This window comes from Vanellus vanellus (genome assembly GCF_965231255.1).
Source record: "Vanellus vanellus genome assembly, chromosome: 11".
In the NCBI taxonomy this organism is placed as follows: domain Eukaryota; kingdom Metazoa; phylum Chordata; class Aves; order Charadriiformes; family Charadriidae; genus Vanellus; species Vanellus vanellus.
The window spans coordinates 3,318,231-3,332,560 of NC_138916.1; the positions used below are offsets into that span (position 1 = coordinate 3,318,231).

The window sequence follows — 14,330 nt, forward strand, 5'->3', positions numbered from 1 at the left end:
CAAGAAGCTCTTGTCTGCAGAGCCCATGGGGAGAGAAGGTGCATGGGCCACAGTGATGTGGACCATGGCAAGGATCATCATGGTGAGGAGGGACACGGTGAGGATTGCCATGGTGAAGATCATCATGGTGAGGAGGGCCACGGGCAAGGAAAGCTGGGGTGAGGGTGGCCGTGGTGAGGATAGCTGTAGTGAGGAAGGCCCAATGGTGAAGAAGGCCATGGTGAAGATGGCCATGACGAGGCAGACCACAGGGAAGAAGGCCATGTTGAGGGTGAGGATGGCCATGGTGAGGATGGCCATGGTGAGGATGGCCATGGTGAGGAAGGCCATGGTGAGGCACTCCATGGAGAGGAAGGCCACATGGAGGGCGGGGATGGTGATGGTGAGGAAGGCCCGATGGTGAGGAAGGCCGCAGTGAGGTAGAACACAGGGAGGAAGGCCATGGCGAGGCAGACCACAGGGGAGGAAGGCCGTGCCGAGGCAGATCTCAGCTCCCCGCGTCGCGTCGTCCACCCCACCCCCCCCCCCCTTTGCCAGGCCGGCGCCGCAGGGGTTAACCGCGACCTCCGGGGGCAGCGAGAGGCGGCGGGAGCGCCCCTGGGCGGAGCCGCTCTGGCCGCGCGGGCGGCGCCGGAAGCGGAAGTAGGAGCAAGAACGACGGCTCTGCTGGTGGCCGGTTGGGGCCGGGGCGGGCCGCAGCCGCCGAGAGCGGCGTGGAGGGGCGCGGAGGGACGGTGAGTCAGCGGGGACGGACCCGGCGAGGGCGGAGCGGGGCTGGGGGTGCTCGGCGGCGGCGGCGGAGCGGGGCTGGGGGTGTTCGGCGCGGGGGGGGGGGCGTCGGGCCTAGGCCTAGGCCTAGGCCTAGGCCCGGGCCTCGGTCCGGGCTTGGGCCTAGGTCGCGGTCCGGCCCCAGCCGAATCGCCCTGCTGTGGTACGTGTAGTCCCGGAGGGGAATTGTGTCCCGGTACAGCGGTGCCCGAGCCCCGAGCTCTCTGGTATGGGTGGTTGGGGGCGGTGTAAGTGGTTTGTTAGGCAGGTGGTTGTAAGGGGCAGTGGGGAAATAACCTGTAATGTTGGTCTAAAGCCGAGGGGAGGCCTCCATCTTAATGGCTTTAATGCTGCTGGAGCTGGCAGAGGTCTCATCCTCACGGGGGGCACTGTGGCCATTACCACCAGGCTCCCTAACCCAAAGGGTGCGGGCAAAGCGCCCTTTAGGGTGGTCTCTGCCTGCACCCTTCGGGTTAGGGAGCAGGTGAAGCGCCCAGGAGTGACGATTTTTAAGAGTTGGAAACCTCTCCGTCTCCTCAGATGCATCACTGTAAGAGATACCGGTCCCCAGAGCAGGAGAGCTACCTGGGTCACAGGTGGAAGAGGAAGAGATCTCGTAGCAGAGACTATGAGGGGAGACTGCGCTACCCACCCCGGAGAGATCTCGCCAGGAGATCACGATCAAGAAGGTAAAGAGTGGGGGTTTGGGGGAGAGGGAGGCATGTCGGCCAGCAGCTTCTCTGGGAGCGGGGACGATTATCTAATAAAGCCTCGTCCTTGATTCTGGCCATGTTTCAGAGCGAGCACTGAGTGGCAGTAGCTTTCATTTCCTGACTGCGGATCAGCTTTAAACCTGTAAATCCCAGAGATGGAAGTCAAGGGCTTAATTGTGTGTTCCTTCCCTTACATGTTTCTGCCTCTGTATCTAGCCAAAAGTTCTTCCCAAAGCGATGTCTTTAATATTAATGAGGGAGAACAGCCTGCTCTGGAATCATGTTTCCCAGTTCTGATGCTGCAGAGGCATTAAAGTCCTTCTCTCCCAACAACCCATTTTGTTCTGAAATTATTACAAATCAGATTTAAAGTAACAATCCTTTTCCCTTACCTACGGTGTCGGAAAGGATCTGAGCATCGCTAACTGATCTTTTCTGCTTCAGCTCTGGATTTTACCTTTGATCCTCTCTTTGTTCAGCGTTTCCACAGGGACAATTAGGTACTGGAAGCGGGGTTGGTAAGGCCTCTGGTAACAGGAGCTGTGGCGAGGGTTCTGGAACAGAGAGGAGCCTCGTGCTGACACACTGTGGTGTGCAATTGAAATAGGCTGGCAGTCCTCAGCTCGGTGGTACCGGGGTTGGTGTGGTTCCACTGGTTGAACAGGGCAGGTGCAGCCAGAAGGGAGCTGAGTTCACTTTGAAATTCCTGAAATGTTCTACAAATTAATTTCTCTTCTGAGTCTGGCTTTTGTTTACTTCAAGGAAGTGGATTGTGAAATACAGCTGACGCACACAATAGGCTTTTCCATTCTTTCATCTGGTGGGTTATGTAGGACGGATTTGGATGAAAACAGGCTTTTGCCTTGTTGCCCCTTTGGTCTCAGACTGTGAGCCTCTCGCAGGTTCACTAGTTTCCTCTGTATTTCAGGTTGTTATTTCTGAATCCTCTGTATCTTAAAAGTACACACTGAAGTTTCGCAAAGGTGTGTTTGGAGTTGAGTATTGCTGTTGGAACAGAGCCGCTGAAGGTTTGTTTTGTGTTTTGGATAGTTCAGCGATGACCTAGAGCCGCTGCTCTCTTGGCAGACAGTCTGAAATTTTAGTCTTGATCCAAGATGAGATGAACCACCATATGCATACTTGTGTCCCGTTAAGCTGTCAGCAAGAAAGCTAATTGTTGCCAAAGCAGAGAGGCACAAACAACAAAATTTCCTGTTTCCAGACTGAAACAGCTGCAGTGAGGCCTTGGTTGGAGAAGCCGTTGCTCTTGCTGTCGGCTAGGTATATATGACAGTGTCAGCCTGGCCCAGCATGTGCCCAGAACACTGCTGTTTATCATTGGAAAGCCAACCCGCTGCTCTCATTTCTGAGTTGCAACACCTAAAACGCAGCTTCTCACTCAATGACGTGTGAAGCAAGGCTTGTAGCGGAAGCTGTGTTATTAGACCAACTGTAACAGCCGGGGTGGAGAAAACAGTTGTATTTTGGGGGGCAGGAGCAGGCCACTGCTAAGTGATACTATTTTTGCTGTGCAGTTTAAAAGGGTTGCTGCTAAGGGAGCACATGGGACCTGCAGAGCAAAAGGCAGGAGCTGCAGAATCGCAGCTTTGGCAGATAATCTATAATCAAGCATGGGGTGGGGAGAGCTGCTCTCATCATTACCTACAGCTGCGTGTGCGACTCCAGCTGATAAATACAGGGGAGCTTTGTCTGATGTCTTCTGGCCCTTCCCAATGCAGAGATGAGCTTGGCCGAAAGTCTTATTTACGTGCTTGCAGCCTTTGATTGTTGTGGAGACGAAATTTTCCTTCTGGTTCTCGCTAATGATCTGTTGAGCTGATGTGCGTGTGTACACCGAAGGCTTGGTGTTCAGGGGACTCCAGTTCCCCCTGGGGTGGTGACTAGGGCACCGCTGCTGCCTTCAGATCGCATTTGTTTAAGAACTAATGAGAGACTTTCCTGGGGGAGGAGAAATGATGGTAGAAAAACACTTGCGTGTGGTGGCCGAGGTGGCTCAGATGAGGTAGGCAGCTCGGATTGAGCTCTAAGTGGGTGGTTCCTCCCTCCCGGCTCCTTGAAACGTGGGAGTGCCACACCATTTTCTCATGCAAACTTTCTCCTTTTTCCTCTCTGAGAAACTTGGTGGAGAAGTGGTCAGCGTTTTAGCCATAGTGGTTTCAAGTTGGGACACTTGCTGTTGTTTCCCTGCTACCAGGGAGCAGGAGCAAGAGCACTTAGGTTCAGCAGGACTCTGCCTTTCGTGCTTTTCCAGGTTTATAAACGCGTTCTTGTTTGTGCTCCAGCCATGACAGGATGCCTTATCACAGGAGATACAGACGGGAGAGCGACGCCTACAGATTTGAAGACCGAAGTCCATCTTTTGGAGAGGACTATTACTCGACCCGCTCGCGAAACTGGCGGCGATCCAGAGGCAGAGAGCAGCACCGTCCGAAGAAGCATCAGCATCACTGCCGGAAACGCAGGACCAGGTCTTGTAGCAGTGCCTCCTCGGTGAGTAGCATCCAGAATGAGTTCAGGATTGTTCAGGGTTTTAACTGTTCTTACCTCCTTTCAGCTCTGAACACTCTGGGTGAGTACCTCTAATCCCATTTTTGTGTTTGTTTTCATTACGTGGAATGTATAGTCCAAAAATCTGTGTCTTGTTAAGTGGGAAGCGTTTGTAGCTATTGTGTTTTTTTTCTAGTCCAGCCCCTGTAGCCTTAATATGTGAGGAAACTAAGCTGTATTCTTTACGGCCGGGGAGGGGATCAGGGAAAGCTTCAAATGGCGCACACGTGATAGGCTAACGAGGGCGAGCCTTGGCTGCGGGCCAGCCTGGCTGCCGGGGATCGGTCATTGTTGAGGTTTATACACAGCCGGGGCCTCATTTCTGCACACAGCCGCTTCTAGGTGGCGGGGAGGGGGGGGTTGGTATGCAGCGGTGGTACGGAACGCTCCCGTGAAGGCACATCAATTTGACTTTGTGCCAGGATCCTGTAGCAGATGGGATGGGTCAGCCTGCTTCTCCTGTGGTGTTAGCCCTGTGGTTATTAGCCCCCCTGTCCCACTGTACTTAGAAGAAGACTTCCACCTTCTGAGGGCATGCAGGTGTCCTCTTTGCCTATTTCCACACAAGTGGCCTTGGACTTCAGCTTCTCTGAAAACTTGCCCGTTTTCTACGATGAAATGTAGTATTCCTTGCCCGAGATGTTTCAAGGATTAAGAGGGAATATTTGGCATTGGGTGGGGAGGCTGATCCTGGGACCGGGAACACCCTGGAAGTGTTGTGAGGTATCAGACCAAATGTCTCTGTTTCACTGCTTCTCTCCTGTGAGGAACGTTTCCATCTTTCACATGTTTGTTGCTTTTAAATGTTATAACAACTAAATGACCGAGTCCTGATCCCTGCAGTTATGGTGGATATCTGCATGGCTGGGAACTTCTGACGGTCTGTTGCTTTCCTCCTTCTATTTCTTTCCAGTTGACCTTTTAATTTTAGTTTTAGAAAGAGCCAGGGTTAGGATGAAAACGCTCCAGTGCGGTTTGCGTGTGTGCGTGCGGTGATAATGGTGTGCAGGTTTGGGCTGGCGTGATCTAAATCCTTTGAAGTCTCACAGCTGTCTCAACTGTCCTCTCTACCTTCTGACCTTTGGGGGTTCGATTCGATTGTAGCTCGCTTTTTGGACTAGCTGGGGGGCGAGGGGCACAGAAGAGAAGCCTGATAGAAGCTCAGACATGGAAATGTAGAGCTTTGTATTAATTTCTTTGGCTGTAGAGATTGTAACTATTTTTAAGGCTTACTAGAAAAAGATCAGGAACTAGGGCAGCTTGCTTTGTGGACCCTGGGTCCTTTCAGGAACATTCGGCTGGTTTTCCAGTAGAAGCCAGCAGTAGCAGGGGTGACCGTGACCTCGTACCTGTAGTGGATGCCTGGAGTGAAATGCTCCCTGGGGATTAATATAACTGTCCTGTTCCTAAAGTTCTCTCGGGCATAAAATTGCATCCTGAGGCTGATGCGCAACACCAGGTCTGTTTGCAGCCGGTTGGGCGTATGGATTTAGGATCAGTGGTGGTAGTTGCTTCTGTCAAGAAGGGCCAGTTCGTAGCCGGGGCAGGACACGGCTCTGGGTAGCTGGCGATCTATTAACCGACGTACAAAAAAGCAGGTTACACGGAGGGAGAACTGCTACTCTGGCTTCTACTGGACAGCTTGTCCAAACTGACAGCTTTGTATATACCCTTCGTCGCGTTTGCCAGCGGAGAAAATGACGTTCTTCTGGCAAAGCCCTCCTCCTTCTCGTGCCTCTGGCAGCATCCTCCGGTGCTGCGGAGGGAAGCTGCTCCTTTGTGGGGAACGGTGGTGCCAAGCCAAGCCACCTTAACACTGGAGCTTCCCGGCTGCTGCTTCTCTTCAGAGAAGAGGGGGGCATTTTCCTGCCTAAGAGGCGGCGGCCACCAGAGGCCATAGCTAACGAGAGAGTTTTCTTTACATACCTGTAGCTGTTGATTACTTTTCTGTTTTGAAGTTAGTTTGTGTCTTGACGTGTCCCTTGCAATATCCCTATCGTTATATATGCTGTGTGCCTTATGAAATGCTGGGATCTGGAAAATCCAACCACCGACGCACCGTCATCTCCAACCTTTGAATGACAACACAATCCTGCCACTCGGAACTGCCCGCTGTGCGCGCTTGGTCGTATGCCGTTTCGGGGTGGCGGTGTGTACAGAGAAGCCAACAGAGCAGTAAGCGCAGCAGGAGCGTGGAAGATGACAAGGAAGGCCACCTGGTGTGCAGGATCGGCGATTGGCTTCAAGAGCGATGTACAGCCACCTTTCGTAAAACTTTACCTCTCTACTTTCTATCCCCATGTTAGACAAGATCTCTCGTATTGTACTGGAGGGGTCTCTAGTGTTTTATTGCTTATAAATGGACTGACCAGTAAATTGCCTGAGGCAGACAATAGACACTTGAGTTTTAAAGAGTGTAGCAGTGAGAAACATTTTTTTGCTTTGTCATTTTATTGCTGTGAAATTGCAGGACCTCAGCTCTCGGCCAAGCCTCTGAAGTTCACGTCCGCTCCTGTTTTCTCTCCTAGATGAAATTGTCGGCAGTCTTGGCGAAGGCACTTTTGGCAAAGTGGTGGAGTGCGTGGACCATGCCAGGTGGGCACCTTTTTCCCTTCCAGATAACTTGCCTGGCCCTTGTGCTTCAAGCTCAGATACTCACAAGCGTGGCGGGATTAACGCTGCTGGTTTTGTGCTGGACCAAACTGTTGTCGCCTTCCACTTGTCGCTCTGGTAGGAGTTATTTCTTACAGCAAGTGGAAAGGGGCCTGGTTCATACCTCAGCCCCCCGAGTTTGCAAGCTGATGTGTTAAGGGAAGCAGGGGAGTTTGTTCAGTGGCTGAGGGCTTCGGCACAGGCTGTTCTACTGCAGTGAACTCCAGCTGAGGGATGGGCCAGGCAGCTGGGGAAAGTGACCCCTTAATCTGCCAGGGTACTTCTCTATTCTATTTTTTTTTTTAACCTCTCCTGTGATTACACTTGACCCCCGTTTCTTCCTGACCTTTTGTCTGGCTCTGAGCCGTGGGGTCAGCTTAGTAGAGGAGGCGCTGGGATGTCCTGCCTCCTGCGAAATCTCTCTGGCACAGTCGGAGAGGGGAGGTGGCTTCTGGAGGCATGGTGACCTTACGGACTGCTGTGTCAGGAAATGGTGTGCTTGCTGAGCTGCCTGCAGCTCTCTTGGGAGTGTTACCCAGCAGCAGTAGCCTTTCGCTTCCAATTTCCACGTGGGTACTTAACTACTGGTCGAGCAGCATAAATCTTTGGCAGACCTTGAGAGCTTTGTTGGGACCCAGAAATGACTAAGCCTCTTTTAACACATGAAAACATGACTGGAGTAACTGGGATGTGCTCTCTCTCTGTGGACTGAGGATGTTTCTGTGTAGGCTTTTCTTCTGACTCCATACTTTTGCCTCTTCCCTTACAGAGGCAAATCTCAGGTGGCACTGAAAATCATAAAAAATGTTGGAAAATACCGAGAAGCAGCCAGGCTGGAAATCAACGTCCTGAAAAAAATCAAAGAGAAGGACAAGGAGAACAAATTGTAAGTTCCTACAAGACTTCTGGGTAGTCGGTACTACATCCTTACAGACAAGTGGTCTGTTTGGGTGGTCTCCAAAGAAGGACAGGGCCGAGGACTGGAATACCTGCTACTTACAGAATCATAGAATTGTCTAGGTTGGAAGGGGCCTTTAAGATCATTGAGTCCAACCATGTAGGGGAAAACCTTTCTCGTTCCTCTGGGTTTTGGAAGAGCATCTGTCTCTAGTTCTACTGAACACCTGTTTACTTAAAGCTCTTAACTGTGCCAAGTCTTAGTGAGGAAAAATGAACAAAAACTGCTTCTCTAACAACCACCTGCTGCCTCGTCCCACTTGAATTGGATATCTCTATCTAAAGGTGGTTGAGTGAAGGGGGGAGACAGCGTCTCTCTGGTGTACATGGAGGGATTACTGTGCTTCTGAGTCAGCTGGCTCAGAGCTTTTGCTCACCAACCACTTCCGAAGTAGCCAGAAACAGGGAGAATGACTGTCGAGTGCCTGAATGATGGTTAATCCTCATGTCTTTCTCTCTGCACAGCTTGTGCGTCCTCATGTCAGACTGGTTCAACTTCCACGGCCACATGTGCATTGCCTTTGAGCTTCTGGGCAAGAACACTTTTGAGTTCCTGAAGGAGAACAACTTCCAGCCATACCCTCTCCCTCAGATCCGGCACATGGCCTACCAGCTCTGCCATGCCTTGAGATGTAAGTCACCCAGCGCCGGCCTTGCCAGGTGACAATGTCTCACCAGAATGGCTTGGGAGGCAGCTGAGAAGGACTTGGCTCGGCACTTTGATGGGCAGGGTTGTATGGGTGCTTTGGCGTGTGGTTCTTACGTATGTATTTTTTTTTCTCTCTCTCCTCTTCACCACCTGTGCAGTTTTACATGACAACCAGCTGACTCACACTGACCTCAAGCCAGAAAACATCTTGTTTGTCAACTCAGATTTTGACACTCTGTACAATGAGAAAAAGGTGGGTCATGGCCAAAAGAGAAGCGAATAGATCAGGAATAGCCTGCCTTTCCTTTCCTGCAGAAATTGGATCTTCCCTGTTATGTATGTGGCCCACAGGGCCTTAAAAGTCTGTCTAGTGGGAACAAACTGGAACAAACTGGCTGCTTCTTTCTCCCATGTCTTCTAAAAGCCTTAAAACTGCTTCACTAGCTCCAGTCCATGGAGTGGAGCATTCAGCGGCTTTCTTTAACGCTGACCTGAGATGTAAAGGGCTCAGAGCTTCAGTTGTAATCCTTCTGATTAGTGCAGAGATGGCAGTTCTGGGGCAGAGGGTTTCTCTCAAAGCCTAGCTTAATCCTGAACCAGCTATTAGAAGCACAGAGGGCTTCTTGTTTGCTTGCAGAGCTGTGAGGAGAAATCCATTCGGAACACGAGCATCCGTGTGGCGGACTTCGGAAGCGCCACCTTTGATCACGAGCACCACACCACCATCGTGGCTACCCGGCACTACCGTCCACCAGAAGTGATTCTGGGTGAGTACTACTGGGCTGTCGGGAGTCTTGGATGGGTGGAAGAGAACAGTTGTTCCAGGGATGCTGTAGGATGGTGAGGAAAACCACCTTGAGAGCGCTCCAGTTCTTGGGGACAACCTGGTCCACGCATTGCTGTGATGCTACCTCAGTGGTGCCAAGGTCCTGATGGTATGGAAGGTATTCGTGGATAGTGCAGGCCCTTGACACGGGGTGCAGAGAGCTGAGGAGAGCCTGGGAGACTTGGGAAGGGTTTGGACTGGCTCCAGGGGAACGTGGAGTCAGCATGAGTTGAAACAGAATCACCTAGGGGAGACATGGAAGTCCTCTTGCCAGTGTGCAGCACTAAAAAGTGCACAGATAACTTCTAGGTCTGTCTTTGTGTAACCCCTGAGGTTTCAACAAGGAACTTTTTGGAAAGGAAAAGTAGAAGTCTGGTGGGACTTGTTGGGAGTGCAAAGTTAACTTGATTCTCTTTGCAGAGCTGGGCTGGGCACAGCCATGCGATGTCTGGAGTACTGGCTGCATCCTGTTTGAGTATTATCGCGGCTTCACGCTCTTTCAGGTACGATTCTTGCAAGAGGCGCTGTACCCTAAGAGTCCTTAATGACTAAAAGGACTCAAACTTAGGTGAAAGGAATGGAAATGCAGACCAGGCACTGAAAATCAGAAGCTGAGTTTGAAAATAAGCCCAGGAAAACTCATGGTTTGAGGACGTGTGCCTTGCTGGTAGGACAAGGTCCAGATAACTTCTGGTTTCTTCACTGTGCCCGTGAAGAATGGAAAAATCCAAAGAGGAATTAGAGGTGGATACCTCTACATTCATTCCTGATGGAGGCTTGTCTCTTTTTTTTCCCCTGTATTTGTATAGGTGACAGAACTTTTGTTGTCGGATCTCCGAGTTCTGAATTAATGCACCATTGTTCTTTTCCTTTGCAGACACATGAGAATCGTGAGCATCTTGTCATGATGGAAAAAATCCTCGGGCCCATTCCGTCTCACATGATCCACAAAACTCGGTAAGAAGCTCTTCAACTGTTTGTGACTAATTACTCAGGATCCCAATTCTCTGCCCTCACACCGTGTCTCACCTCTATGGGTATAACTGTGGGAGATGTGCTGGAAGGACGTCCCATGAGTAGCTTTACTGAACACCGCCTTTCCTCCCCAGGAAGCAAAAATATTTCCACAATGGGAACCTGGTATGGGATGAGAACACGTCCGATGGGAGATACGTCCAAGAGAACTGCAAGCCCCTGCGGGTAGGTGCTGCTCCGTGGCTGGTGGTGGGGCTGGCCGTGTTCTGAGGTTCAACTGCGCCGTTCCCTTCCCCAGATCAGCAGCGTGGGGCTCAGGGATGGGAATATCCCTTAGAAAACGGCTTTTACAGAGCCCCAAGCTCTCCTCTCTGGTCACAGAAGTTTATTGGGCTGGTTGAATGCGGTACCTCGGGGTGGGAGACAGCCGTTGCCTCGCTGTGTATCACAAAACTGTCCTGTGGAGTGGTACACCCCTCTCTTTTCCCCCCTCACCCTTCTCTTTCAGACCTACATGCTGCACGACTCACTGGAACACGCACAGCTCTTTGACTTGATGAGGAGGATGTTAGAATTCGACCCTTCCCGCAGGATCACGTTCTCAGAAGCCCTCCTGCATCCTTTTTTCGCCGGCCTCTCCGCGGAGGAAAGGATGCTGTGCGGTCGAGGCACCAGCCGGGACCTGAGCAGATGACAGCCGGGGAGGGTGCGATACCTGCTGGATTCGTACATACAGGCTCGGTCGAACCTCTGCAGATCAACCCCACTCGCTCTCGTCTCTGAGCTCAGAGGCACTGGGGCACTGCCACAAGGACCCTGGGTTAGGGGAGGGGAAGAAAAGCTACGTTGGAAAGCACAGATTTGTCTATTTATATGTTGTAAAGTTAAAATAAAGTGTTTCTTATTGTTTGATACTTCCCTTGTAGGCAGGTGTAGGGTTCTCTTGGTCCCAGCTTTGCCTTTTCTACAAAGGAAGATGGAGATGTTGGAAAAATTAGCTGGAAACAAGGCAGCAGGAAACCTTTGCTTTACTGGAGGGTAAAAAACGTGCAGGTGAGCGGACTGGGCTCTGCCCGTGCTCCTCTGACCAGTGCAGAGCAGCAGGAAGGCTCGCTCCAGCTGGGGGTGTCAGGGTCTAGAACGAATAGCAGACAAATAAATAGCTGCACACAAATAGCACACATGAATAGTTGCACTTTATTTCAGGACATCCCCCAGCAGCGGCAGGAATTAGTCGTTACAAACATTAGGTCACAAATGGAATATCAAGCAGTGACGTAGTGCCGTGATCTTCACGTGTTAGTGACCAGAGCAGCGCTTGCGGGCAGTTCCTATGATGGTGGTGAAGGTTGTGGGTAGAAACTATCATCTCAAACACAGATTTAAAAAAAGCGTTCCATTCTTTGAATTAACTCTGGTAACGTGGGGGAAGGGGGAGAAGGAGGGACCCAGACCCCTTTCTGGGTCTCCAGCTGCTCCAGAAGAGCTCACACCTGCACGTAAAATGCATTTCATGTGGGTGAGGCCAATACTTCCTCAAGTAAGCCTTTGTCTGGCAGGGGAAGTAGGGCCAAATACCCAAATCTCCTCTTATCTCCAGAAAGTTGAGCACACTGTAAAAGTTTACAGCCCAAAGCTGTCTGCTGTGCCCTAAGCGCTTCTGCAGGTAGGGATTGGGATCCCCTTCCTTATGTTGAGGGTTTGTACCCTCCTGTTGTGCAACACTGCTCATTTTCTTTATAATTTTTTGCTTAAACATGGGGAACTGTATTGCTGCACAGGGCCTTAATGCTTCCAGGAGCTGTGCGGCAGCGAGTACGGACCTGATCCCAGCTGCCATCCCTGCAAAAAAAACATCTTGACCTGGTTCGGTACCCCTTTTGGGCACGTAACTTCGGCCAGCGGCACAGCAGCGGAGAGGGCAGGAAAAGGAGCCTGTGCTGAAGCCTTGAATGTTTCTACGCTGTCACTGCTCGGTGCACGCGATCTACGGTTTAATAAGCCAAACCCAGAAGAGGCGAGAAAAGCCTGCAGCCTGGTTCAAGTAAAGCAGAAATTGAAACAGCAACTTCTCTTAATCGAGCGTCTTGAGCAAGGAAAGTGAAAATAAGGAGGGGGGGGGGGCTAAAGCTAACACTGTACTACAGCAACATCCACCTTTTCAACCCAGCCGCTGCTCCTCTGCTCTGCTAAAGATTAGCTGAAACAGCTAAAGAGACGAGAAAGGCAGAGGGAAGCCTCACATTTGTATTATTTTAAATAACCAGCCACATTGCTAGCCCTTCCCAGCGCGGCCGAGTCAGAACCGCAGCTTGTAAAATGCCACGACAGTTCCAAGCTGAAACGCGGTTCACCTGAGGAATAGGTGCTTCGGCTTTGCCCTTCCTACGGGAGAGGAACCGCTTGAGGGCAGAGCTACACCCGTCACGGCACTGACAAGTCACCGAGCCTCCCCGTGCCAGCGCTAAGGCCACTCGGCGTAAGCGGTTCGGGTCACCCAACCCTCAGCGGGGAAAGCAGCTCGGGGGAGCCAGGGGTCCAGACACGGAGAGGCGCAGAGCCCTTCGTCCTGCTGAGGTAGATACGGCAAGGTGCGGGCGGTTTGGCAGGGGAAAGGACCTCAGGCGGTCACGGGGACAAGCCCAGCGCTCACTGGGATGCTGCCCGTACTGGGATCCCCTGTCACTCTGCACTTCCAGGCAGTATTAATTACTCAATTGCTTCTTTTCATCCGGGGGAAGTCTCTTCCCTCCTTTTGATACACTTGGCCTTTGTTCTAAGCAGATGAAAGACAAGTGCCTGAGCTGTAAATCCTCACCACGCCGAGCGTGAGTGGGTCAATAGGTTTGCTAAGCAGGACTCGACCCGGTCAGCAGAGCACAGCGACAGAGCAGCTGCAAAAGGAGGTGACCATTTCCACGTCCCTGCGCTTCTGCCTCAGAAGGGATCCAGCTCCCCTGGAGAAAAGGCACAGTTTGAAGCTCCGAAGCTCTCCCAGCTGCCAGAACAGGGTCTGTGCAAAGGTTTAGGTACTTGCAGGAGGCTCTGGGAACAGGTAAGGTACCAGAAGAGCAAGCAGAGCTTCAAGCGTTGCCCACACTCGCAGCACTGGGAGCAAGAAGAGGGCCCCTGCCTTGCATCTGCCCGGTTCCTCCGAAGGAACAGCTTGCCCTTACAGCACCTCCTGCACCGCTCCAGGTTCAGCCCTCCCCTGGACCAGCTACTGGGTGTGAAGCCTTCAGAGAGCACGCGCAGAGCCAGCACGGTGGATTCGCAAAGCCAGGTAACTGGCGGTTTCTCCGCTCATCCCTGCTCCAGGCACCGCACCGAGGCTCCATCGGGCCAACAAAATGAACGCAGGAAAAGATAACCCAATGCCTCCTGGCAGCGTGTGGGAAGGCAGTGCAGCGCAGGAGCGGTTAGCAGAGCAAACCAGGGCAGAGCCCCTACGGTAACTGAGATGAGAACCTCCTGCCATGCCCCTCCAGGAGGGCAGCAGCTCTCACCACATCATCTCCCGCGGGCAAACAGGACCCTGTGAGCTGAGGACCCGAGTCCTTCCCTCAAAGCTGGTTCCCAGCACATGGGTGCACACAGACACGCACGCAAGCCCACCCTATACAGGGGCTTCGAGCCCAAAGGGAATGAACGGATCCACGACCTACTTCCCAAACCACACTGAGTGTAGGAGGGATACTGGAAATACTGGGGGAAACTCACCCGAACATCACCTGCACCATACACCACGCAACAAACTCAGGAGTGACACCGCCCTGCTTCGCTACGCTTTCCCTGATTCAGCCACTCACCGTGCCAGAAAGAAGAAAGAAAAATAAAAAAACCAAACCCAACAAACTATCCTGGAAAAGTTCTTTTCCAAAACACGTTTTTCTCCCGTAGACCCGGGATTCACCTGCTAAGCAAACAAACAAAAAGCCAACAGAGTATATAAGCAAGTAAGGCCTAGCTGAGGGCATCAGTGTTCCCAGAGCATGTGCGACCTGAGAGCTTTCTGGCTCTTGACACAAGCTTTCCAGAGGGAACGCTCTCCTTGAGGGGCTGGTGGTGGGTCCAGGAAGGAGAACGAGCTACAGCTGCCTTCAGGAACATATAACAGGGAGGAGGGAGTCAAAAAGAACGACGGAATGAAACCAAATCCTCCCTCCCTCCCGGTACAACTGCAACAGAAGATATTTCTACACAATCAAAGGGTGTTGTTCCC

The 14,330-nt window shown here is 51.9% G+C and overlaps 1 protein-coding gene across 1 annotated transcript; it reads left to right on the top strand.

Annotated features, from left to right (window-relative positions):
- The first annotated feature begins 653 nt into the window (after nucleotides 1–653).
- Nucleotides 654–11,022, top strand: CLK3 (CDC like kinase 3). Its single transcript, XM_082488515.1, has 13 exons — nucleotides 654–734; nucleotides 1,309–1,457; nucleotides 3,785–3,992; nucleotides 6,209–6,302; nucleotides 6,578–6,644; nucleotides 7,471–7,587; nucleotides 8,124–8,290; nucleotides 8,466–8,560; nucleotides 8,945–9,074; nucleotides 9,554–9,636; nucleotides 10,011–10,090; nucleotides 10,243–10,333; nucleotides 10,617–11,022. The coding sequence occupies exons 2-13, from the start codon at nucleotides 1,309–1,311 to the stop codon at nucleotides 10,800–10,802; spliced, it is 1,467 nt and encodes a 488-aa protein (XP_082344641.1). The 5' UTR covers nucleotides 654–734; the 3' UTR covers nucleotides 10,803–11,022.
- Nucleotides 11,023–14,330: the final 3,308 nt, after the last annotated feature.

Excerpts from the sequence above, each read along its gene's own strand:
- CLK3 (XM_082488515.1), top strand. The coding sequence starts at position 1,309 with ATGCATCACTGTAAGAGATACCGGTCCCCAGAGCAGGAGAGCTACCTG. Across the intron at positions 6,303-6,577 it reads CGATTGGCTTCAAGAGCGAT|ATGAAATTGTCGGCAGTCTT; the intron begins GTACAGCCACCT and ends TTTCTCTCCTAG. Across the intron at positions 8,291-8,465 it reads GCTCTGCCATGCCTTGAGAT|TTTTACATGACAACCAGCTG; the intron begins GTAAGTCACCCA and ends CCACCTGTGCAG.